Genomic DNA, 25,612 nt, shown 5'->3' with positions numbered 1-25,612 from the left:
AGCTAAAGTTTTTTTCAAGGAAACAAAGATAACAATAAAGAAACTTTATTTTTAATAGTCAATTCATGAAGTCCGTAAGCATGCACAAGTTTTTTTGGCAGCCAACATATATGGGCACTGAGATATGATGCTACACATTTAATATTTTAATAAATTATAAATAATAAAATGGAAGTTTCCCCCTCTTGTATTTCAGCCAAGGTATCAATATATGATGTTCAGATTTGCTTGCTCAAATGGCTTTTTGCTTGATCAATTCTCAGGTCAACATATTAGATGTTTAATAAGTTTGGCAACTATGAATCGATGGCAATAACTCCTCTGCAATATTCAACAACAGATGTCAATTGAGAGCCCATAACTTTGCGAAGGTGTTATGAAAACACTGCCTTTTGTTTGAGCAGTCAAAAATAGCAACATTGACTAACAATGAGGTTAGGGCAGTTGTAAGTTGTAAGAAAAGTGTGAGTCAGAAATTCTAAATAAGTGTGTGTTACCTGTGCCTCCTCGCGTGCGCAGCGTTCCTTGGTGTGTTGCTGTGTTGACCCCTCCGAAGACGGTCACTCCCTGTGTGACCCCAGTGGCATGGAAGTTGTTGTAGTTGGGAATGGCAGCGACCCCAGTGACCCCACTGAAGCTGGGATAATGCTGTGGCGTGGGGTCGACACCATATCGATAACCTACTCCGCTCTGAGACAAGCTGGTGTCCCGCTCCTCTGTTAACTTAGCAGCCTCTTTGTCCTTACATTGCACACAGCCCATCCTCTATGATCTATGAAATGAAGACAGAGAGATTAGGAATAAACTACCCTTTAAGTACACCTTGGAATACTTTATAATAATGCATATTTTGCTCCCACTTTATATTAAGTGGCTTTGAGTATTATGTACTTACATTGAAAAATATATTCAATGCTAATTGTGTTCATGTGTCGTAAAACACTTTTGCTGCTATTGAGATGTGATATGGGTAAGGTTAGGGACAGGTGTAGTGGTATGGGGTTGGTTTAAGGGTGGGTTAAGGTGTAAGGGAAGGGCCAACTGTGTAATTACAAATGTAATTACATACATTAATTACAGCTGTAATTACATGCAGATGTTTTTAAAATTGAAGTATAATGTAAAAAAATAATGTACACAATAAGTCCATTTTATCAAATTATTAGTTTCAATGTAAGTACATAGCACTTAAAGCCACTTAATATAAAGTGGGACCCATATTTTTTAATTATTTACTCAGTGTGTTTTTTTAATATCTACTCAGTGACGATGTAGATTGTGTGAGTACTACCATCCCTCAAAGTTTCAAATCTCTACAACTTCCGGTTTGGTTTGGACTTAAGCATGTTAAAACAGTCATAAAGTGTACACTTTATGTACACTTAAACAAGTGATGAACTAACTCAGTTTTTCTTTGTCAAGCTCCTCTTGTCAGGAAATTCCCTCACTAAAGCATTATAGACACAAGAAGAGAATGTGTGTGTGTGTGTGTGTGTGTGTGTGTGTGTGTTCTTTCGTTCATCAGTGCAGGATTTAAAACTAAACACGGAAGTTCTGCCCATGATCCATCAACAGCACAACAGTTGAACTGTCTGACGGACAATACACTCCCATCAGGAAACGTCACGATCTCTCATCCCTCTTCCAGAAGACCCTCACAGTGAAACAGAGAAATAGACCCTTGTGATGAAGTGCGCTTAACAGTGTTGAATGTGAACTTGTAGTGTACTCTGAATCTTTGAAGTATATTATTTCTGTAATAAGTACTCTTTTTAAAAGTGTGCTAAAGTGTACTACTTTTTCACATGGGGAGAGAAGGCAACATACAGAAAATATCTTTTAGAGTAGTATTTGTTCAAAACAGAGGGACATCTTTAAAAAAAACTGATTTTTTTCCTGCTATATTCCAGATCTGTATCAGATTGAGATCTGAAAAGATATTATTTTTCAGTTTTTAAATTTAATCTATGTTCTTCAATGCTGTGCCAAAAGTGGGGACGCATGGATCTCAGTGTTCTTAATTATGACAGGAGTTGCTCATCTTCACTAAAGTCTCCTACAGACACACACTGAAAGAAGGCTAGCTCACTCTTTCTGTACCCATGTCTGACAAGAACATCCGGGAACGGAGAATCCCCTGCTCTCTCGCTCTGTTTTTCCTCTCCATCTCTCTCAGATGTGTGCCAGTGAGCAGACTAGCACTCTTAAACCTACGAGCAGGTCTCCTGTCGTCTCGCTCTTCCGCTAGTCCACAAAGCTCTCTTTCCATATCTTTTATATTTGTCTACCTCTGCCATGAATAATTTATGCCTTTTTAGCCCTGCAGGCTGTCAGTGGTGTTAACTAGTTCAGCCCACATCCTCTCATTTACAGCTCAAGAATGCCCATAAACAACAGCTTACTGCAAACATGAACCCAAAGCTCTCCACAGGAATTACTGAAGGTACAGAACGTTGATCCCAGGAAATCAATGCAGGCTTATTGGAAAAAGTGACTGTGGCGTCATTTTTGCTGCTGATATTACATTGCTTTCGTAATGTCCGTTAAATGGCACTAAAAGCAGTTTTATCCAAAAGAGATAAATGTGAATCTGGAAAAGATTTATTTCGGTTGTTGTTGTACATATTGTTCCAGTTGGGAAATTATATGAGCAATAAGTGGCGTTAAAAGGTAAATAGTCTATTGTGTTTGAAAATAACATGCCACCTAAACTAAACCCTGCCATAAATTGAACCGATAGTGTTAACCAAAGCAATTGTCAGATAAAAATTTGCTTTTCGATGTCCAAGTGCCACACTGTACCAGGTGAGCTACTGAGAAAGTTTACTATGAACAGCCATACATATGGAGCTGGTTATGTGATGCAAACATCAAAATGTAATCGTTTACAAACCATAACATGCAACTGTGCAAAAATAAGTCTTTATTAATCAATCTGCCTCTGTGGTCATAATTTTTGTGGAAAGGAATAGTGTTTATTTCAACTGAAAACTGCAGTGAATTAGGCAGAGTTTTGGAGTTTTAAAAATGTAGTTAGAGGCATGTTTTTCCAATAAGCCTGTGTTGCAGGAAATCTATTTGTGTAAAGCTCATTTTGTGACAGAAACACTGCACGGATTAACTTAACTTTAAACTACTTTTGCAATGTAAATCATTATACTATGCTTATTAAGCTACTTAAATCTGAATCTTTAAAAGTGCAAAGTGTAATGTCGATGACACTAGTTGGAATGTCCAAAACTAACACACAGAAGCCAACAAGGATCACACATTATTATTATTATTATTTTGTCTTTGTGGCGAACAGGACGAGGCCGAGGGACGTGAGAGAATGGTGCGAGGCCGGTGGTGCGAGTGTTAATGAGCAACACCTGTGAGGCACGGCGGTCTCACATCTCTCACGGAGGAGCGGAAGCATAAAGGAGGAGCGATGACATGAATGATCGAGAGAGGAGTTACTCTCTTGATCAGTCACGTCGTCGCTCCTCCTTAATGTTGATACTTTGACAACCCTATTTTAAGTCGTTATCATGAAATTACTCAGATTTACTAATGAACTAAGATGGCTACTTATGTGGGTGACATTCACACAAATCGATGAAACAAAGGTTATGTTTACACTACAACAACAATATGCTTAAAACGGAGAAGTTTTTCCTTTGAGTTTATCCTTTTCCTTTGAGAGAGAGAGAGATTGTACTAACTAAAAATTTGACAAAACAGAAACGTTAAAATTACAACTAGTCAAATTATACATGAGCCATATTTTTAGTGTCATTTGAATAAAAAAAAAACATTTTCATGTAATTTCACTGCCTTAAATTAAATCCATAATTATCCTTATTTCACACATTTAGAGAAATATTGATGAAAAAAAATATAGAAAAAGTATCTTTCATGTTCTCATGTTATGTTTTTATTGTTAATTAACTCAAATACTTGTGTTAAACTTTTTTCATTTAAATCTAAAATTGGTGTGAAAAAATACAAGGGTGGGAATCTTTAGGGCAGTCATGGCCTAATGGTGACAGATTTGGACTGGTGACCCAAACGTTGCTGGTTCGATTCCAGTACCGGCAAGAATATGACTGAGGTGTCCTTGAGCAAGGCACCTAACAATCGCTCCCCGGGCGCCACTCAAGGCTGCCCGCTGCTCCGGGTGTGTGTATCCACGTTTGCAGTGTGTGTGTGTTCACTACTCACTACTCTGATCCTAATGTGTGTGCACTTACTTGGATGGGTTAAATGCAGAGGTCAAATTCCGTGTATAGGTTACCATACTTGGGCATCACGTGTCACTTTCACTTCACTTCACTTCACTAAATGTTCAGGATATCACATTTCATGAGGTTCCTTTCAGTGCACATCTTAATTTCATCTTAATTTAATTTCTTAATTTTTAGGCACGATCCAATCCACAATCCCAAAACTATTCTTGATCTACTTTTTTTTCTTATTACTTAGTTCCTTAATCTTAAAATTGTTTTTTTTAATTACATATGTAATCTTATGTATTTTTTAAAATAATTACAAGTTAAAACATTCTATTAATACAATTGTATTTTAAGACTATTAAGTCTATATAAACTAATATAGCTTCAAAATATAAAAGCAAGTAGTCTAGTACATAAAAAGGAACAACGAAAAATTAAAAGCAATAAACAAAGAGAGCTTTCAATAGCCTTTTTAAGAGTAGCCTATCTGAAAGTTATCAATTCAGAAGAAGTGAGTGATTTTTCTCTTTCTCAGCTTTACTGTTGTTTGATTATTACTGATGACATCATAGACAGCGGGATATCTAATAAGCTGCATTCACACTAATGCACAGATCTCTTTTGAAATTCAAGATATTCTTGTCCGGCCTATTTAATCCCTGAAGACATAAATGACTGTTTACATTGATTTTGTGTCATAAAAGTATTTTTGAGATGCACATTTAACCACATACACAGAGTCGCGCTCAGCCGCATGCGCAAAAGCTCTTCACAGCCATCAGTAAGTTTCATAAGTTCCATTTTTTTATATATAAGCCTACAGCATTCCAAACAACATAAATCATTCCTTCGTAGAGCATTTGTAAGGAAAATACCGGCAGGCCAATGTATAATGGGATAATGTACATCCAGCCGGTTGTGATCTCAGAATAAACTCCGACAGGGTGATCAGGACTTGATCAGGTCTTCCATCAGACTGAAGGGGTTTATTCTGTGATAACAACCGGCTGGATGAACATTATCCCACTTATTACACAGCAACTTGCCACATAAGTAAATAATTAGACAACAAATATTGATCTAAAACGAAATATTTTATTAGATGTTTAAACGCAAAGCTTTTGTTGCTAGCGCGGCAAGTTCAAACTAGACGAATGCGGTATACAGTCATACAACTTATTACACAGTATTTCACCACATAAATAATTATGAGGATAAGAGATATTGATTTGAGATTAAACTGTTTTAAAATCAAACCTGTTTGTATCTTATAATCCAACAGTGTACAAAACAATAGTAGCAAAATGGTTGCAGCTGCGTTTGTATGAAACAAAAGAGAGAGCGAGTCACCGATACTGAATGACATAAATAACTGTACACAAAATATTGAGTTTTAATATTTTATTAGCTCACCAAATGCAAAACTTCCACGAAGAAAAAAACTTTCCTAGCAAGCGTATAGCGCTGCTGACTTCAGTGACCAGAATGAGCCTGTGATTTCTGTTTTCAGTGGTAGTTATCGGGGAATAACATACCACTGGATGGCGCTATTGACCAATCAGAATCAAGTATTCCACAGAGCAGTGTAATAAGAAAGATTATTTTACGGAAGGTTCGAGTGGTGTGTGTGTGTGTGTCTGTGTCTCTGTGTGTGTGTGTGTGTGTGTGTGTGTGTGTGTGTGTGTGTGTGTGTGTGTGTGTGTGTGTGTGAGTGAGTGAGTGAGTGAGTGAGAGTGTGTGTGTGTGTGTGTGTGTGTGTGTGTGTGTGTGTGTGTGTGTGTGTGTAAAAGGAAGCAAACAGAATACAGGTTTTTAAACACATTGTGCATCTGCGGTTAAAAACTCTGCTCAGAATTGATCCAGAACCATTGGAGAGAGAATTGCAATGCATCGATTTTTTTCTCCCACCACTAGAAAAATATGTGAGTAGATGTGTGGTGGATGATTTTAGCAGATATGATCTGCACATACAGATCGAGGACCACTGACATCATCAAAGCACAAGAGCAAGAAGAAATCCCATATCTTCCCTGACTGCAGCTGCCTTTTAAAGTCCAGCTTTATCTATTCAGAAATGATCACATAAGCCCTGGGAAGTCAAGGAAATAAGTGATGACATTTCCTTTATAATTAGTGGATTGCTCACTTCAGAGAAAACTCAAGTTAAATATAGTTTACGACCATAATGTAAAGGGAAGTCTAAATATATTCATGTTGCATAACTACTGTCAATATTTTTATCTGAATGTTTCTCCTTCTCTGACCCCATATATATGGAGGACCAAACCTGCAGAAATTAAAAATGAATAAATAAATAAATATGCGAATAAATGTAAAAATAAATAAATAAATGACTATTTATACTTTTATTTCCCTATTTATGTATAATTATATTTTTTCCACATTTATTTATTTATGCATTTATTTATTTTCAATTTTATTTATTTTCACATTTATTTATGTATATATGTATTTATGTCTACATTTATTTATCTACACATTTATTTATTTATGCATTTATTTATTTATACATTTATTTATTTATACATTTATTGCTCTAGTATGCTAATGAGGGGGGCGTGTTTTACCTAAGGCATAGCAATCGATCTCAGAGTGGCAGTACTGAAGCATTGAGGCCACAGTGACACCTTGTGGTGTGACCAAACAATACGCAAGAGGTTTGTGGATGTGACTTTACAGGTCACGCAGGAAATAAATGACTTAGAGATGGGCAATATGGCCGAAATCTTATAACGGTTTATGTCCTTTAATATGCCCTAACTGTATATAGCTATATAGGTTTACCATACATAGGCCTACTCTATATTCTGGACATGGGCGTAAACATCAGCAGGTTGGGATTTCTAAAATGTCTGGGCACACATGAACAGAATCCGTAGATAACAGACACTGAAGCGCATCAAATTATCCACTATTAACATTTTATTACATGCATTGTAGATCCGTACACAGAAGCTAACTGCATTTTTAATATAGCATATCTTCCAAAAACAATGTTGACAGCAACAAACTTTTCCATAAAGAGGTGATATTTCCGCTATAAATTGATTTCCTGGGGCATTTTTTAAAAACCTTATTATAGGCTATATGCATCATCATGTAGCCTATAAGTCCTTAAGTTTAACTGATCAATTCAGTTAATAAGGCACTACTATAGGGCTGTCACCTATGGAAGCTTGTTTCCGCCACAGAATGAAACATAAAAGGTAATTGCGACTTTTTATCTCATAATTCTGACTTTATTTCTCAGAATTGCGAGATATAAAGTCAGAATTGCGTGATATAAAGTGGCAATTGCGTGTTATAAAGTCAGAATTGTGAGATATAAAGTCAGAATTGCGTGATATAAAGTCGCAATTGCGTGTTATAAAGTCAGAATTGCGAGATATAAAGTCAGAATTGCGTGATATAGTCGCAATTGCGTGTTATAAAGTCAGAATTGGATATATAAACTATTCTGAGAGGAAAAAAGTCAGTCTTTTTTTCCCCCATAGAACTGGACTTTATAACTCGCAATTGCGAGTTTATATCTTACAATTCTGAGAAAATATGTCAGAATTGCGAGATATAAGCTCGCAATTATGTGTTATAAAGTCAGAATTGCGTGATATAAAGTCGGAATTGCGAGAAAAAAAGTCTGAATTCTTAGTTTTCTATCTCACAATTCTGACTTTATAACACGCAATTGTGACTTTATATCTCACAATTGTGACTTTATAACACACAATTGCAACTTTATATCACGCAATTCTGACTTTATATCTCGCAATTCTGACTTTATTTCTCATAATTGCGAGATATAAAGTCAGAATTGCGTGATATAAAGTCGCAATTGCGTGTTATAAAGTCAGAATTGCGAGATATAAAGTCGCAATTGCTTGTTATAAAGTCAGAATTGGATATATAAACTATTCTGAGAGGAAAAAAGTCAGTATTTTTTTCCCCCATAGAATTGGACTTTATAAATCGCAATTGCGAGTTTATATCTTACAATTCTGAGAAAATATGTCAGAATTGCGAGATATAAGCTCGCAATTCTGTGTTATAAAGTCAGAATTGCGTGATATAAAGTCGGAATTGCGAGAAAAAAAGTCTGAATTCTTAGTTTTCTATCTCACAATTCTGACTTTATAACACGCAATTGTGACTTTATATCTCACAATTGTGACTTTATAACACACAATTGCAACTTTATATCACGCAATTCTGACTTTATATCTCGCAATTCTGACTTTATTTCTCATAATTGCGAGATATAAAGTCAGAATTGCGTGATATAAAGTCGCAATTGCGTGTTATAAAGTCAGAATTGCGAGATATAAAGTCGCAATTGCTTGTTATAAAGTCAGAATTGGATATATAAACTATTCTGAGAGGAAAAAAGTCAGTATTTTTTTCCCCCATAGAATTGGACTTTATAAATCGCAATTGCGAGTTTATATCTTACAATTCTGAGAAAATATGTCAGAATTGCGAGATATAAGCTCGCAATTCTGTGTTATAAAGTCAGAATTGCGTGATATAAAGTCGGAATTGCGAGAAAAAAAGTCTGAATTCTTAGTTTTCTATCTCACAATTCTGACTTTATAACACGCAATTGTGACTTTATATCTCACAATTGTGACTTTATAACACACAATTGCAACTTTATATCACGCAATTCTGACTTTATATCTCGCAATTCTGACTTTATTTCTCATAATTGCGAGATATAAAGTCAGAATTGCGTGATATAAAGTCGCAATTGCGTGTTATAAAGTCAGAATTGCGAGATATAAAGTCGCAATTGCTTGTTATAAAGTCAGAATTGGATATATAAACTATTCTGAGAGGAAAAAAGTCAGTATTTTTTTCCCCCATAGAATTGGACTTTATAAATCGCAATTGCGAGTTTATATCTTACAATTCTGAGAAAATATGTCAGAATTGCGAGATATAAGCTCGCAATTCTGTGTTATAAAGTCAGAATTGCGTGATATAAAGTCGGAACTGCGTGATATAAAGTCAGAATTGCGTGATATAAAGTCAGAATTGCGTGATATAAAGTCAGAATTGCGTGATATAAAGTCGGAATTGCGAGAAAAAAAGTCTGAATTCTTAGTTTTCTCTCTCACAATTCTGACTTTATAACACGCAATTGTGACTTTATATCTCACAATTCTGACTTTATAACACACAATTGCGACTTTATATCACGCAATTCTGACTTTATATCTCGCAATTCTGAGAAATAAAGTCAGAATTGCGAGATGTAAACTCGCAATTGTGAGAAAAAAAGTCAGAATTGTGAGATAAAAAGTCACAATTATTATTACTATTTATATATTTAGTGGCGGAAACAGGCTTCCATAGTCACCAGTAAAATCAGTTTCAACAAAATCCATCTCCACACTGCAGATGTGGGACTGATGCTGACTCTGAATGGCATTAGATATTATTTACACAGACTGTTAATGCAGAGGGGCCATGGATGCATTTACACTGCAATTACAGTTGTGTAAATAATGTTATGAGATTCATTTTTTAATATAATATTTTGAATATTAAAATATTTAATGATAGAATCGATGAAATTATACTTTTAAGTATGAAACTAAAACAGCCAGTAGGCCATCGTCTTAACGAGTGAGTTCAATCGTTAATTCAGACGATTCGTTCAAATAGGTTACTGATTCGTTCAGTAAGAAAACACCACGTGTTGCTTAGAGTCGCAGCGGTTCTGTGGAGTTTGGAACTTTTTTTCTTTTTCTGAAGAAACAGCAAAAAATAAAGAAAAAGTATTTTTCAACACTCTTCCCATGTGCTAGTAAATCATATTATGTTATATAATAAAATTATCGCATACATAGGCTTTTTTACACCATTTTTTATTGGGGCATTTATTTATTAATTTTGTTGTTTGCGAGGTGGCGGAAGTTTTTTTTTGAGAAATAAACCAATTTACATACAAAATAGGCTTTGAACAAACAATAGGCTATTAACAAAATTGTAATTTTTTACAATTCTCAAAAGGCCGACGTATTTGCAAATTACAATAAATAACAGCAATGAAGTCTCAAATCATATTTACAACCATGAAAGGCAAGGAAGAGAAAATAAATAAATGAATTAAAATATTATAATTGTAATGTTGTAATAGTATAATGTTGTTCTTTCAATTATTTCAATTATAATATTTTAATTCATTTATTTATTTTCTCTTTATTTTCCTTTATTTTAACTCTTTATGGAAAAGTTTGTTGCTGTCAACATTGTTTTTGGAAGATATGCTACATTAAAAATGCAGTTAGCTTCTGTGTACGGATCTACAATGCATGTCATAAAATTTGGTTAATAGTGGATAATTTGATGCGCTTCAGTGTCTGTTATCTATGGATTCTGTTCATGTGTGCCCAGACATTTTAGAAATCCCGACCTGCTGATGTTTTACGGCCATGATTTCTTGCGTGACCTGTAAAGTCACGTCCACAAACCTCTTGCGTATTGTTTGGTCACACCACAAGGTGTCACTGTGGCCTTAATGCTTCAGTACTGCCACTCTGAGATCATTGCTATGTCTTAGGTAAAACACGCCCCCCAAGCAACCCAAGATGAATACCATTCGGAGAATACCATTCCTCCCACCAAAAACTAGGCCATCAGTGAGCACATGATCATCGAAGCCATCAAAGACTGCAGATTTTGCCTTATTTGATATCTCAAATGTGTCTGTGACAACTGTCAGCAATGGGTGGCTGCCATCACACGGCACAGGAAATACAACACAACAGCATTTAATCAATACATCCAACAGGAACGCGTAGGAAAAACTGTCAAACGCAAAAGTCACTGAACAAAGAACAGAGCACAGAAGGCTTAAATACACAAGGAGTAATCAATAGTGTTGGGCGATATGCTCCACATTCATATCATCCTATCGTCAGCCTGTGAGATCAGCAATACACAATACTACCGTGGGGGGGGGGGGGGACTTACTTATTTTATCATTGACTTCTTTATTTATTTGCTCACTTTTTTTTATGAGTAAGCAGAATCTTTTGAGAATCCTTTTTCTATTTTGCTAGCAAAGGTGGAGTGTTTATTTAAAAATTAGGTCTCAATTTGCAATAGATGTCCCAATCCTTCTCGTTCCCAGTTGTGTTTGCTATACCCTTTGCCACATCTCTCTCAATCAAAATGTTTTTCAGCTCATTATCAATCTATGTTGCCCTAACATTCTTCACTGTATATTTTTCCATAGGTGCATGTTTGTCCACTCAAGTGTAAAATAATCTTTCAAAAGCTGCCAATTCATCATCAGGATGATTTTCCTTATAAACATCAATCCAACATACATTATTTACGTCCGTACCAAATGATTCCTGACAGAATCTTTGGTTTTGGTTTCCCTTTAGGAACCTTTGCTTTCCTAGTAATATCAATTATATTATGATAACTACACCCAATAGAAACAGATACACCCTTAGAGCACATTTCCACAGAATTTGTAAAAATGTCGTTTATACAAGTAGATGTTTTCTCGCTGGAAAATAGTATCGGAAAAGAGTGTAAAATTACATGCATTAATCACATTCACAACTTTACTCTTTAGTGGACAGTCCAGAGACATCCAGGTAATGTTTAAATCACCCATCAAGTAAATTGAATTTCCAGTATCACAAACAATGTTAATCATATCACACAGTAGGCCTACACTTAAATAACAGCTGTTTGCACATGGTGGTCTGTAGAAGCAACACACTAATAATGAATTAACAAACTGTAGCTGTACTTGTAGCCACAAAGCCACTACATCTACAGGCATTAAAGTATATACAGCTATTTGTGTATATACTGATACCACTAAAACATGAATAGTATGTCAACAATAATGTTATTTCAAATTAGCAACTAACAATGACAGGGAATACTAGGGCTGAGCGATTTTATCGATTCTGCGATATAAATCGATATTTTTTTCCTAAGAAAGTATCGATTTTTAGGCCGCGAGTATCGATACATAAGTCCCATTCAAATCCCCCGTGTACCCGTTCGCGTTGCATGAAGAGTGATTTGGTCAGCCAGCCCCTAGTGGCCAGCTGCGCGCGTGCATTGATATTGACGAAAATCCAGCTGTATTCAAACAACACCTTAGCTCTCCTTGGTGGCTAGCCTCCTTGCATGCTGGCTAGTAGCTTTTTTAAAAGCTGGGTCTCCGAAATTGACAGCGCTGTGTTGGACAGATTTGTGGAGCGGTGTTCCGTGATTGAGAAAGTGCGCGAGGTACGAGTTTGTGAGTGAGAGAGAGAGAGAGAGAGAGAGAGAGAGAGAGAGAGAGAGAGAGAGAGAGAGAGAGAGAGAGAGAGAGAGAGAGAGAGAGAGAGAGAGAGAGAGAGAGAGAGAGAGAGAGAGAGAGAGAGAGAGAGAGAGAGAGAGAGAGAGAGAGAGAGAGAGGTGCGCTCTGCAATCAAATACGATTTTAAATAGGCTTAGTAAAAAAAATAAAAAATTCGTATTCGGTGGTGGAAAACGCCGGCTTTAGGCGCATGGTGAACGCAATGGAGCCCCGCTATCCTATTCCAACCCGCGAATACCTCATCAAGGTTTGCATTCCCAGGCTGTACACATACAAGAGCACACGTCAAAGCCTCCCTGGCCAGCCCGGAGAGTTTCCCTGACGTGCGACGGCTGGACCTCGCGCACAACTGAAGCACATGTCACATGTTCAATGTTAAGCTAAAAAAGCTGTCAAAGCAAATGCAGTGCAAAGAAACTGTTCAGAACAGGCCACTTGCTGCACTTTTTGACTCTCCATTGTTAATTGCAATACTGCACTTTATTTACTTTTCAAAGGCTTGTAAGCTACAGTTTGCACTGTTGTGTTTCAATAAATAGAACTAATTTTCTCAACACATATTAGATTCATTTTGTCCAGCATTTGCAAGCTGTACTCTCTGTCCAGTCAGAGACATATATTGTGTAATTCATGCTTTCAGTTTTCGGTTCAATTGATTCAATCCAAGTAAATGGAAGACTCACAAGATATCACCAAAATCACTCTGTCCCCTTTAAATCTTTCAGAAATTGATGTAAGTGTATCGAATTATATCGAAATGTATCGTTGGCTGAATATCGTGATATATATCGTATCGTCAGCCGAATATCGTGTATCGTATCGTGAGATTAGTGTATCGCTACAGCCCTAGGGAATACTGGAAAACAGGAACAGAATGAAAATGAAATCAAAACAGAATGAGACCGTTACAACAACAAAATATGTTATACATATGGACAACATATAAGCAGTTCCATAATCCAAAACCATTTACACTCTGCACATACAGATCAATGAAAGCTCAATTTTTAGGCCAGAGATATTGAATGATGTTCACACATGTAGGGTTGCACATCTGGTAGTGATTATACATTTAGGTCACCACATGACGCTCAAAAACATGCCACCACGTCATCAATTCATGTACATTTGTGCTTTTGTTGTGAGGAAAAAGAGGAAGTTTGGCATTGTTCAGATAAACGCCTGGACTTCCACAGTTTCCTTAAGCTAGTAACCAATACACAAAGCCAAAGGATAGGTTACACAAACATCTTTGGGGTTAAGTGTTTTATAATGCTAAAGTATAACACTTTCTTCCATCCCAGTTTGAAGTGCAGAGTCGACTACGCAAGCCATTAGAAAGTTGACTTCTTGAGTTTAACTGGGTTGCCACATCTTCTGACCAATGGATTCACATTTGCGTTTCCCAGATATGGATATTTTTTTTTAATAAAGACTATGTGAGAATGAATTAATCCATTAGATTAAGAATAAACTGGTAATCCTAAAGTTTTATCATTAAAATTACAAGTGTTGTCAACTCCCCCTACACATTACACACTAAATTTACACCCCAGTGTCCAATGGAGACATGCTTGAAAATAATCCATACAATAGGAATTTAAATTACCAGATGCACTATAAAAAATGTCAGAACTCAATACAGGTGAAAAAGACCATTTATAGAAACTAAAAGGGTTGTTAAAAAAAACACGGTTGTCAGAAAAGTGTCAGAAACCAGATGACATGACATTATTACAACATTTACAAGTTAATAAGTGTTACAAGTTAACATCAATTGTATGTGGCGCTGTGCAGACTGATCAGTGCATGCTGGTCCAACTTGCACAGATGTCCCTGTGAAATATGCCATCAAAGTACTGCGATCAGAGAGCCGTCAGCTGATCATACTGCAAAGCTACTCCAGAGTGAATGCTGAGTATAGGTTTATGATCAACTTTATTCTTGTACATACAGGCGCAGCATAAACTTCCCCCATCATTAATGAGATTTCTCATTATGACAAAATACTGCCCCACAAGTTTTTCCGGCAGTCTGTGTAACTTTTAGGGGCCACTGTGTATCTTTCAGATCTTCTGAAATGGTACATCATCTCCATTAGGTGATTGATTTTGATTATGGCTTCCAACGAATATGAAAACAAAATAATTGAGGTAAAACTATTTTTGTGCTGCTGCCACATTCAGCGGTGTGGTTTCGTTCCTCCCTAAGCCAAACTTAACATCCAAGTGAGTGGATTTCTTTCTAAAAAAAAAAACTAAAAAAAAAAAGCATGACAAATGGTGTTCGGATACGCACAAACGGTAAATAGCCTACACACAAATGTCAAAATGCCGTTTTGGCAAGTATCCTTGTAAGCACAGTAGATTATGTCTTAAAGGGATAGTTAACCCAAAAATGAAAATTCTGTCAGTAGTTACTCACGCTCATGTTGTCTCAACCCCGTAAGACCTTCGTTCATCTACGGAACACAAATTAAGATATTTTTGATTTAATCTGAGAGCTGGATCACTCCTCCATAGGCTTCGTAAGGGATTGAAGCTTGCCAGCCCCTAAAAGTTATTAAAGATATCGTTAAAATAGTCCAAGTGACTACAGTGACTCAATCTTAAGTTTATCAAACGACGAGAACATTTTTTGAGCGCAAAAAATAAATAACGACTTTATTTCAACTATTCATTTCCTTCTATGTTGGCCTCGAGTCAGTTCACTAGTATAATAGCGTAAGTTTCAGTTGTTGTACATCACACGCATCACACACATGACCAGCGTCGGCCAGTAGTGAGCCTACGTGTGACTAGCTCTACGCAATCACACTACGTTAACTGACTAGAGGCCCACAGAGAAGGAAATGAATAGTTGAAATAAAGTTGTTATTTTAGTTTTTTTTTGCGCACAACAAGTATTCTAGTCGCTTGATAAATTTAAGATTGAGCCACTGTAGTCACTTGAACTATTTTAACGATAACTTTAATAACTTTTTGGGGCTGGCAAGTTTCAATCCCTGAAGAAGCCTATGGAGGAGTGATCCAGCTCTCAGATTTCATCAAAAATATCTTAATTCGTGTTCCGAAGATGAACAAAGGTCTTACGAGGTTGGAACAACATGAGGGTTGTTCATGAGAGTAAATACTGACAGAATTTTCATTTTTGGGTGAACTATCCCTTTAAGTGAATGCAAACAGTTGAGAAAGAAAACGCATGTGTTAAATCTTAAAGTGACAGCAGCCCAGTATTACTGCTTGAATTCAATTTCATTAATGTTAATCAAAAAGAAAAGATAAAACTCACTGGTCTTGAAAAACTTTTGTAGTTTTAACCCTTTCACACGTAAGTTTAAAATATTCTAACTGACCCCCCAGCGTGAGTTCAAGGCGACCGTTATTTATAACTTGTCACTTTAATGTTTCCATGGTGAGGCGTCATTGCTTGTCACGTGACACAGCGCAACCACAACACAGCGCTGAATGAATGATGATCTGCTTTTATGTATTTTTATCCTTTTTTATTAAAAATATACACAAATGTATTAGCTATAGCATGAAACACTGATATTCCGATTGTCAAATATGTGCAAGTGGATGTGTTTTGTTGTTTAAACACCGTTATAACGATCACGTTATTTGAGCTGTATGCGCAATGGGCGGCGCCATGTTAGTTTGTTTCACAGTTCAGAGAATCGGATCTGTGGGATTTACAACACGTCAATTCCTCAACTTCTCACGAAATACATGAAAGTAAGTGGCCGGTGAACTGGGAGAAGAATAGGGTAAAATGTAAAGCTACTTACACAATGTGTATCTGATATGAATGAAAGTGTCGTCTTATTATAATGGAAAGGATTATTATTGCCGCTTCCATAGACGTCAGTGTGTATTTTACAAACTCAAAATCATTGTTTTGCTAGTACTTGTGTATTTAAGTGTCTGAAACCTAAAATAAACATTATGTGGTTGAAAACACTGTGTGATATATGACAGCACTGAGTGCGTCCGACTCTGGCTCAGCGCCAGTCAACGCACGAAAGCACGTTTGAATTTAACAGTTGATCACGTGATGCACTGACCGTTCTAATCACACCGGTGTGATCGTATGCTCCAGGGACCAGCCAAGACTGATCACACCGGTGTGATCGTACGTGCGAAAGGGTTAATAATAATGAATCTATATTTAATGTTTACAGTGAAGACTATGCAGTGTTATTTTACATTTGATTACTTTATTCAGTTTCTTTTGTATGATATTACTTAGTAATATGAAATACAACTTTGTTTATATTGCCCACCAATAATAGTGTTAAATAATCGTGATTCCAATATGATTTTTGTCAACCCTAATCTCTGGATTGAAAAACAAGCAAAGAAGAACCACTTAAACCAGAAGATAGGGCTGGTCCGAATACCATTTTTTGAGCTTCGAAGCTTCGGTAGTAATGAACATCGAATATTCGAAGCTTCGGAATCTCTATAGCCTATGTCTGTCTGTCCGTTGCATTTTGATTATTTCGAGAACCGTTCATCCAAACGACTTCACAAGGGAGTGCAGTGTCGTATTTGGTGCATTATAGATAGACAGGCGAGACGCGACACGTTCAAAATTAATAAACTTTTAATAAACTACAGAACAGCGCGAGCCGGATGCAGAGCGTAATCGCCAAATGTTCAACAGCATAGAAATCAAAACTGCTTGTCGTTGCAAAGAAAAATGTCAAACTCATGAAGAGGTAATGATTGTGAAGCTTTGGGTGCTGATGGACTCGATTCTACTCCAACCATGTATTGATCATCATTGTAAATCCGATCCTAATGCAATTTTCCTAGGTTTTTTTGTTCAAAATGTTTTTTCATGAAACTTACCCACATTAAAGTATTGATAAAACAAATTAAGAATTAAGCTAAAATAAAAATAAAAACCAGAGGCTCTTCTTTCTTTTGATATATTGAACTTTTACATATTCAAACAACAAGACATTCTGGGGGTCATGAAATCTTGTGAATATGATCAAAAATGCTGCCGCTGCCGTTTTTTCATAAAAGCATATGTTGCTTAAGCAATACATAAAGTATTGAATGAAAAGTGTTTGTGTTACTTCATGAAAACATCTGAAACAATTGACAGACACTGCATCTAATCCAGTTCATCTGTGATAAAGTAAGAAATCACCATCAGTCTTCACAGCTCTGTTTCCAATGCCTCCACTAACCAATTGGCAAGATTTGCCAGTTGAAGTTCTCCTGGTGAAAATCAAGTTTTTAAAGTTAATATGTCAATGTTGAAATTGCTGGTGTTTCTGACATCACAAACTACCTTGTTACCAATCAGGTCAACGTGTGATTGTCAACGATTGGATCTCTGAGCTGCTCTGAGTGAGTGGAGACGGGGCTCATTTGCATATTCATAGAAGCTATTTTAAGGCATTTTGGTGATCAAAGATTTTTTTTAAGGGATAAAAGTATTGACTACAGGAGGACTTGAAATCCAGCTGCAGCCAAAGTCATACACAGATTAATGATGCCGATTCAGTGTTCAGAAACTTGGCCTGCTCAGTAAAAGTGAAGTAACCAGGAAGACACAAGATTAAAAAAACTGTTAATTACAGTAACACTCATGGAGGGATGGTGATAAATGTCAGTAAATCAAACTGACCAAACAACCAAAGAAGTGCTGTGGTTCTGCTGAGAGAGACTCTTCTGTGTGGGTATAGGTTTCAGATCATACAGAAAGGCAAGCTTTGTAAGAATTTATAACCTTTCAGACAATGGCATGTTACAAAGCTACACTAGTCATATTTGACGAAAGTAGAAGTCAGTGGGTGGGGTGATCGGTGTATTGCACCACTGTAACACTCAACACCGTTGTTTGCAGAGTTGCTATGATTGTGTGCATGTATGTAGTGTTGAGCTCCAGAGGATGTGGTTAACCTGAGAATGACAAATGACAAAGCAACACATAACCACACTAAATTTCCATCAGATGTGTTTCTCCTGAGGGCAGCAGAAGCAGCCAAGACATCTATAAACAAACTGTAAGGATTTAAAGTCTCAACCATTAATTAGACAGAAAAACTAATGAGGGTGGCATTAAATAAACAGCAAATAGTTGATCTTATCAGTTTGCTCAAGTTAGACATACTAAAGTTTTATCTCTCTGATATGTAATGTTAGTGCTCAGCTTAACTTGGCTTGAACTTGGATTTACAAGTAAAAAAGTTGAGTTTGTAGAACTTATTATATTATGTTTGATGAAAGCACAGCCCAACTTGTTCAGATTATTTCCATAAGTTCAGTTATGGAAAGTTCCATGACTGATATATCAGTTTCCATAAACCACACATTAAGATAAATGGAAACGCTAACGAATAGCTCTCTCCTCATGGTATATTATAGATATATTTAAAGACTTGGATAAAACATATAGGATAGTGTTGCATGATTAATCATATGGCAGTCGCAATGTCAAGCCTATGCAATTATATGACGCAAAATGCTGCGATTTTATGAAATAAATACATGCATGTGTGGACAAGACAACCCATTCTCTTTGAGAGTAGTTTGCACATTTTCTACACCGTTAATAAAAAGACGAACAGTCAGTTTCAGTTTAGGCTGTGGCATGCATGGTTATGCCGTGACTTTCTCCGGTGTGCAGCGTGGAGTGAGAACAGGTGAAGATGATGCCGAGCAGACGAACACTGAACTGGAGGCCAGAAAAAAAATCTACCTCTGTTATATGTTGATATTTTGGCTATAAGATAACCGACACTGAGCAGAGAGACCAGAGCTGCCAACTCTCACTCATTCAGCGTGAGACACGCAATTGACACTGCTCTCACGACACACATACATTTTCTAAGAGATACATTTTTTTTTTAGATAAATTGCGAAGCAAAGAGAACACTTGACACCGACAGACTAGACAGAGCTGGTTACTTTTGATAGGAAACTAATTCTCAGCTCTCAGATATTGTCAATTTTATTACAAAATCCAAACAATCACGTTCTGGCGCTTGTAAATGTGACGTGACAGATCGTGGTCGTGAACCGAACATCTCTTACTCTTTACTAGTTAATAGTAAATACAAAACACAAATGAACAATAGTTGTGTTGAAAGATACAGTAGGCTACAACTTACCGAAATGTTTATGCCTCATACATAATATCGATCAATCAGTGTTTTTCAACAGTGGAAAGAGGTCAATAAAACAGCTGGAGAACAATATGTCACATAACGTTACATTTAGGCTACATCTGGAAAGCCATTTGATGATAGATCGTTAGTTGGCTAGACAAATATGGAGAGAGGAGTATGTTGCTAAATATGTGAACTATGAAATATTTATTATATTTTTACTTATATCATTAAAATATTTTAACGTTGTTATTAAAGCCTAGTAAAAAACACATTTATTTTGAGTTGTTATTTTCTAACCTTTATTAATAATACCAGCTGACCTGGCTCTCTGTATGTTTACAGCATTAGGTGAGATTTTTTTTTCTTGAGAAAAATTAACATGTATCTACTGTACCTAATATTTATACCAAATGAATCGATATTGAATAAAGATCGGAATCAAATCACAAGATTTGAATTAAAATTGTGAAATTTGTGTCAAGTAATAAAAAAAAACAGTAGCCTTCCAGTCATTGTACCAGGTAAACATTGTAACAAGTTGTCAATAAACTTAACAAAATTATATTACCAAATGTTTTGACAAACAATACACTTACACCAAAAATTATCCACAGACTGAGTTTATACTAAGCATATATGTTGCATCCTGCTTAAATGTCCCTGTTTGTCTGGACAGAATGTTCAAAATATCTTATTTCCATGAACATACAAATGTTCTTATTTATTGTTCCAACACAATCTCATGAAAGTGCGTATCTATACCACAAATGTTAATTCTCGTGCCAATTATATGCCAAAAATGGTTTTAGCGTGCATATGCTACGCTCTGAAAACCCCTTGGGTAGGATTAGGGTGGGGAGTGCGTGCGTATTACACGCCATAAAGTGCGTATCATATCCACGCGAAAACTGCGTAGCATATGCATGCGAAAATTATTTTTGCCGTATAAATGGCACGAGAAATAACATTCGTTGTATAGATACGCACTTTCATAAGATCGGGCTCAGTGTTCCATTTATTTTATACTATTGTTCTATTATTGAGACAATAACACGTTCGCAGTAATGCAAAGATGTCATTATTTAATTTAGTAAAACATTTTAATTTGAAAACACTGTGCATTTAGTTGTTGTTGCTAGTTTGAGTTGAGAAATACACATTTCACCTTTCTCACTAATCTGTGTGTGCATTTTCCTTGAGAACCAGGCAAGCTGACTCATGAAACCATTTGTTTATTATATCGCAATCGCAATATTGACCTCAATAATCGCAATATGACATTTTCCCCAAATCGTGCGAATCGTGAATTCAGGTTGATTGCAACACATTTTTGCCAATGAGATGACAGGGATATACATTTTATAGTGCATTATCAGGACCCACAAATATTCCCTCATTGCATTATTATACATTATATTCAACATTATATATAGTAGTTCAATGTAGAAGTGACACGAAAACTCTGTAAACTAGAATTTTTTCTCAAAAAATTGCAGGTTTTGCTTTCCTTGGGGAGATATTTCTTCCCCACAACGCAGGAAATACCCGGACCACATACACATACATTACATTTTAAAACAACAACAAAAAAAAGAAAGAAATTATGTCCAAAGATGTGATCGCGCTTAATTAGGCTCAAAGAAAACCTTACTACTAGGTTCTTAATTGATGTGAAATGTCTCTGTGATTGTGTGATGAGAGACTAACAGTGACACAACAACCAGTCAGAAACGGGCACAGGAGACACATCATCAGACGAACCCACACAGTTGCTAGGAGACCCAATTCCTCCGCACGGCACAATATCCAGTGTGAGAGCAGTGTTGGGAGCACATATTCACAATACATTGATTTTGCAGGTGATACAATATTATTACGCAACATTGTGACTATCACAAGGATTTTAATGTGCTTTTTATTTGGCCAAGTTTCCTAAAGACAGTGTTCTTAGACCTGTTTTCCAAACTTTACATATCTTATTAATATCAGTGTTAAAAGACAGAAATGTGTTTAAAAAGCACCTGTCATGTAAACTAATAGCATATATAAAAGTAAGATAGTTAATCACTTCAAATGGTCCACAACGAATCACTTAAAGATTGAAGTGTGCAAGCACATCAGATACAAGATATTGAGAAAAAAGTACTTCAATGAGTCAGCAATAGCAGGATGTCCAGTCATGTCAGGTGTAGAGTCAGTCACTGAGCCTCGAGGCTGAATATACGCTGACTGAAGCCAGAAATGTCGGCTTATTTCAGAACTGTCGCTCGGACTGAGTTTCTACCACACGAGTGGCTCATCCTATTAAATCACTGTAAATGGTCAATGTGGAGATTCAGTCAGACATTATACTCACCCAGATAGTCCAGGACGTGATGACGGACCACTCTTAGAAAAACTTTCAAAAAATAAGTAAAGCATGCTGAGCATGGCCTAAATTTTAGTCAAAGGAGCCAATCGCCTTTTTGACGTAGCCATTCCTCGGCAGTTATGGACCAAACATTTGGCACAATGTCGTGTACGGGGGGTGAGGGATACGGCTCAAGCCCCTGCCCCGTTCAGCTCAAAATGTATTGTGCCCCTCTCTGATGATTGTAAATAATAATAATAATTAATATTATAAATAGTATAATAGATAATACACTTATACACTATTGCCACTTACAATAATAATAAAAAAATATATGATATACATTTTTTTGGCGGAAGCATTTGGCGGAGATGAAGTGTTCGCCGGAGTTTCTTTGCAGCGCTACAGCAGTTCGCCGCGAGTCTTCACACTACAGGAGCACCAGGAACGTTAAGCTAATATGGAAAAGTTACATTTATCCTACCATGCTACTGTAAAAGTTAGGGCAGCATGCGAGTTATGCTTAACTAAAATAAAAGTATAACTCTATTTCAGCCGCATTCTGAGTCTGACAATGTCATTCGTTGTGTTATTAGCAAGTGTTATTAGCTTGGGGAAATACATCTAGTGAAATGAAATCTTAAGTCCATGTCCAACTCTAAATTTGTTTATTATTCATGTATTAACTAAGATGAACTAACCATGAGCAACACATTTGTTACTGTATTTGTTAATCTTAGTTATTAATAATAATACAGCTCTTAATTGTTTGTTCATGTTATTTCACAGTCAGTGAATTAAGTAATATCAACAAATACAACTTTTAATTTTAATAATGTTTTAGTAAATGCTGAAATTAATATTAACTAAGATTAATAAATGCTGTAGAAGTGCAGGTCATTATTAGTTCATGATAACAAATTTAACTAATGAAACCTTATTGTAAAGTGGTACTGATTTCATGATAGCTAACACGATATGCATATAATCAATACATACAATTTACAACATCAACAAAACTAAACATGAATTCCTCATAATTACCTTCTTGATTCTCACCATTTTGTTTGGTGAAGTAAATAAATATTTAGTAATATTATAATAATTTCCCTATTTTCGTTTGATGTGTTATGCATTCTAATTCTATCAACATCTTTTCATAGAATGCCAAGGAAATAAAGGATAAAAAACAACAACAAAAACAATAAACTTTTTCTTTTTTTTTAGCCCTTTTCGGTCCTTCCGCCCCTTCCCCTGAGGTCTGTGCACGCCACTGATTTGATCCAGAATCTATTTAAACTAAAGGCAGCTAGATAAAGATTTAAATGATAAACGTTTAAGAAACAAATGTTACAAAAAATGTTTTAAAATTTAAATTAAATAATGTTATTTGGAACTTTCTATTCATCAAAAAATCATGGCAAATCATGTATCATGGTTTCCACAAAAATATGAAGCAGCACATTCAACATTCAGCTTTGATCACATGAATTATATAGTAAAATATATTTAAAAAATAAAAGTTATTTTAAATTGTAATCACCTTTCACAATATGACAGCTTTTAGAGTCTATTCACAACCAAATTAAACAATTTTAGACCCCAAACTATTGAACGGTACTGTAGACGTGACTTCACCACAAACTTCACTCACACCTGAGCACGGTTCAAACACAAACATCAGCCGAAGCAGAACTTCTCAGGAAACAAGACCCCTCGATGTGTGTGTGTGTGCATGTGCATATGTGGTCAGTGCATCCAAGTTGCATGCTCGCAAACCTTGGGGCTTTTGTTTTGATGCCTCTGCAACTGTGCTTGGACAAAACTGCATGTATGAAACACTATCTTGGTTTTGCTGACTCACAAAGCTAGAATATTTTGCTTCTCAAACATGTGAATGTTATTGTAAGCGATTTCACAGTGATATAATGTTGTTGTTGTTGTTGTTTTTTTCATGCAGGAATGTAACAGTGGGAAACTGCAATACTTCGTTAAACATATGGGGTCTGGTTTTACAAATTGGGTTTAGATTAAGCAAGGATTTGACCTTAGTTCAATTAGGACATTTAAGTAGCTTTTATAAATGGTAAATGGACTGCATTTATATAGCGCTTTCACTGACCCAATGGCCACCAAAGCGCTTTACATATTGCCTCACATTCACCCATTCATTCACGCACTCACTCATACACCGACGGCGGTGTCAGCCATGCAAGGCGCCATCCAGCTCGTCGGGAGCAGCTGGGGTTAGGTGTCTTCCTCATGAACACCTCGACACTTGGTCAGGTGGAACCGGGGATAGAACCACCAACCTTTCGGTTTGTAGACAACCTACATGAACCACTGAGCCACTGCCGCCCCTATTAACGTGCCTTAGAAAAAAAAACATGAATGGTGTGCATCTGGAGACAAAACAATGGCATTGACATTTTGGGGACTAGTTTAAGCCTTGTCTGTGAAATCAGGGGGATGATGTATTTTTTTTTTGCAGTCAAGAAATGCAGTCCTTGTCAAATTTGAAGGACATAAATTATTACTGGGAATACAGCCCATTTGTGATTTTAAGGGCTAGAGCCAGTTGTGCAGACCATCAATAGCTTTAAGACAAGCATCAGAAGGAAAACTCACTGATAAAATTATTGTCAGTGTAAACAGGCCTCAAGTAAGTTAGTTTTATATTGAGTTTTATATTGAGTTTTTTTTTTTTACATAATAAGCAATTCTAGTACTGTGTCGGGTCATTACACTACTGTACGTCCAAAGCATTTCTGCAGTAGCATTAAGCAAGGGGATGAGTACTGAAACGTTTGACTGTTCACAGCTACACTGGACTGTGTCACTTGAAGCTTGACTCTACCCACAATCCTTCACTTCTACCCACAGGCATATATTTGAATGGCTGAAAGAAGCTGCTTAACTGGTTATTTCAAAATTAAGAACAGAAATAGCTTCCGAGTTACTACTCTAGAATACCCCCACCCACGTCTCCGGCCCTAATGTTTACCACCAACCACTGATCTGAGAAATGCAGCCTGGAGGTCAAATAAAATGTTGCACGACTGGCGCTGTGGTTTAACACATAGTTAAAAATGACTTGTTTCATCTTTTAACCTTTTTTACTAAAATAATGGCTTAAAGTGAAAATTACAGCACTTATGACAATTGGAATTGCTCATAATACATCTTCATTATGAATATTGACAGTACAATTTTGAATGAACACACGCCGCAGCAACAGGTAAGGTAAAAGTGTACTTCAGGTTTTACATGTACGCGTACAGTGTTACATACATACACACACGCACATGCACATATATAATAAACTATATATAAATATATATACAGTATATACATGCAAATACATGCATTCTTAAATATATACATGCATGTGTGTGTATTTATATATACAAAATAATTATACAAAGTACACACACATATTATGTAATCACAAACTTTTATTTTGGATGTGATCTATCGTTTCACAGCCCTAAAAGAAATGTATATTTTGCATAAAGAACATTAAGGCAGTTTAAGACAGTTTTTGTATTGTGATTGTTGTG

The 25,612-nt window shown here is 36.2% G+C and overlaps 1 protein-coding gene across 3 annotated transcripts in view; it reads right to left on the bottom strand.

The window, feature by feature from the left end:
• Positions 1-25,612, bottom strand: part of fynb (FYN proto-oncogene, Src family tyrosine kinase b) — a 100,302-nt gene that overhangs the window by 37,345 nt on the left and 37,345 nt on the right. For all 3 annotated transcript variants that reach the window (XM_077220235.1, XM_077220236.1, XM_077220234.1), the window contains exon 3: positions 498-772. In XM_077220235.1, coding sequence (XP_077076350.1) covers positions 498-762 — 265 coding nt within the window. In that variant the 5' untranslated portion in view covers positions 763-772. The remainder of the gene's footprint in view (positions 1-497; positions 773-25,612) is intronic.

This window comes from Siphateles boraxobius, unplaced genomic scaffold (genome assembly GCF_051911475.1).
Source record: "Siphateles boraxobius isolate OS27281-9 unplaced genomic scaffold, OSU_SipBor_1 8, whole genome shotgun sequence".
NCBI lineage: Eukaryota > Metazoa > Chordata > Actinopteri > Cypriniformes > Leuciscidae > Siphateles > Siphateles boraxobius.
The sequence above is the reverse complement of the archived record's forward strand: the minus strand, read 5'-3'. Positions and strand labels throughout refer to the sequence as shown.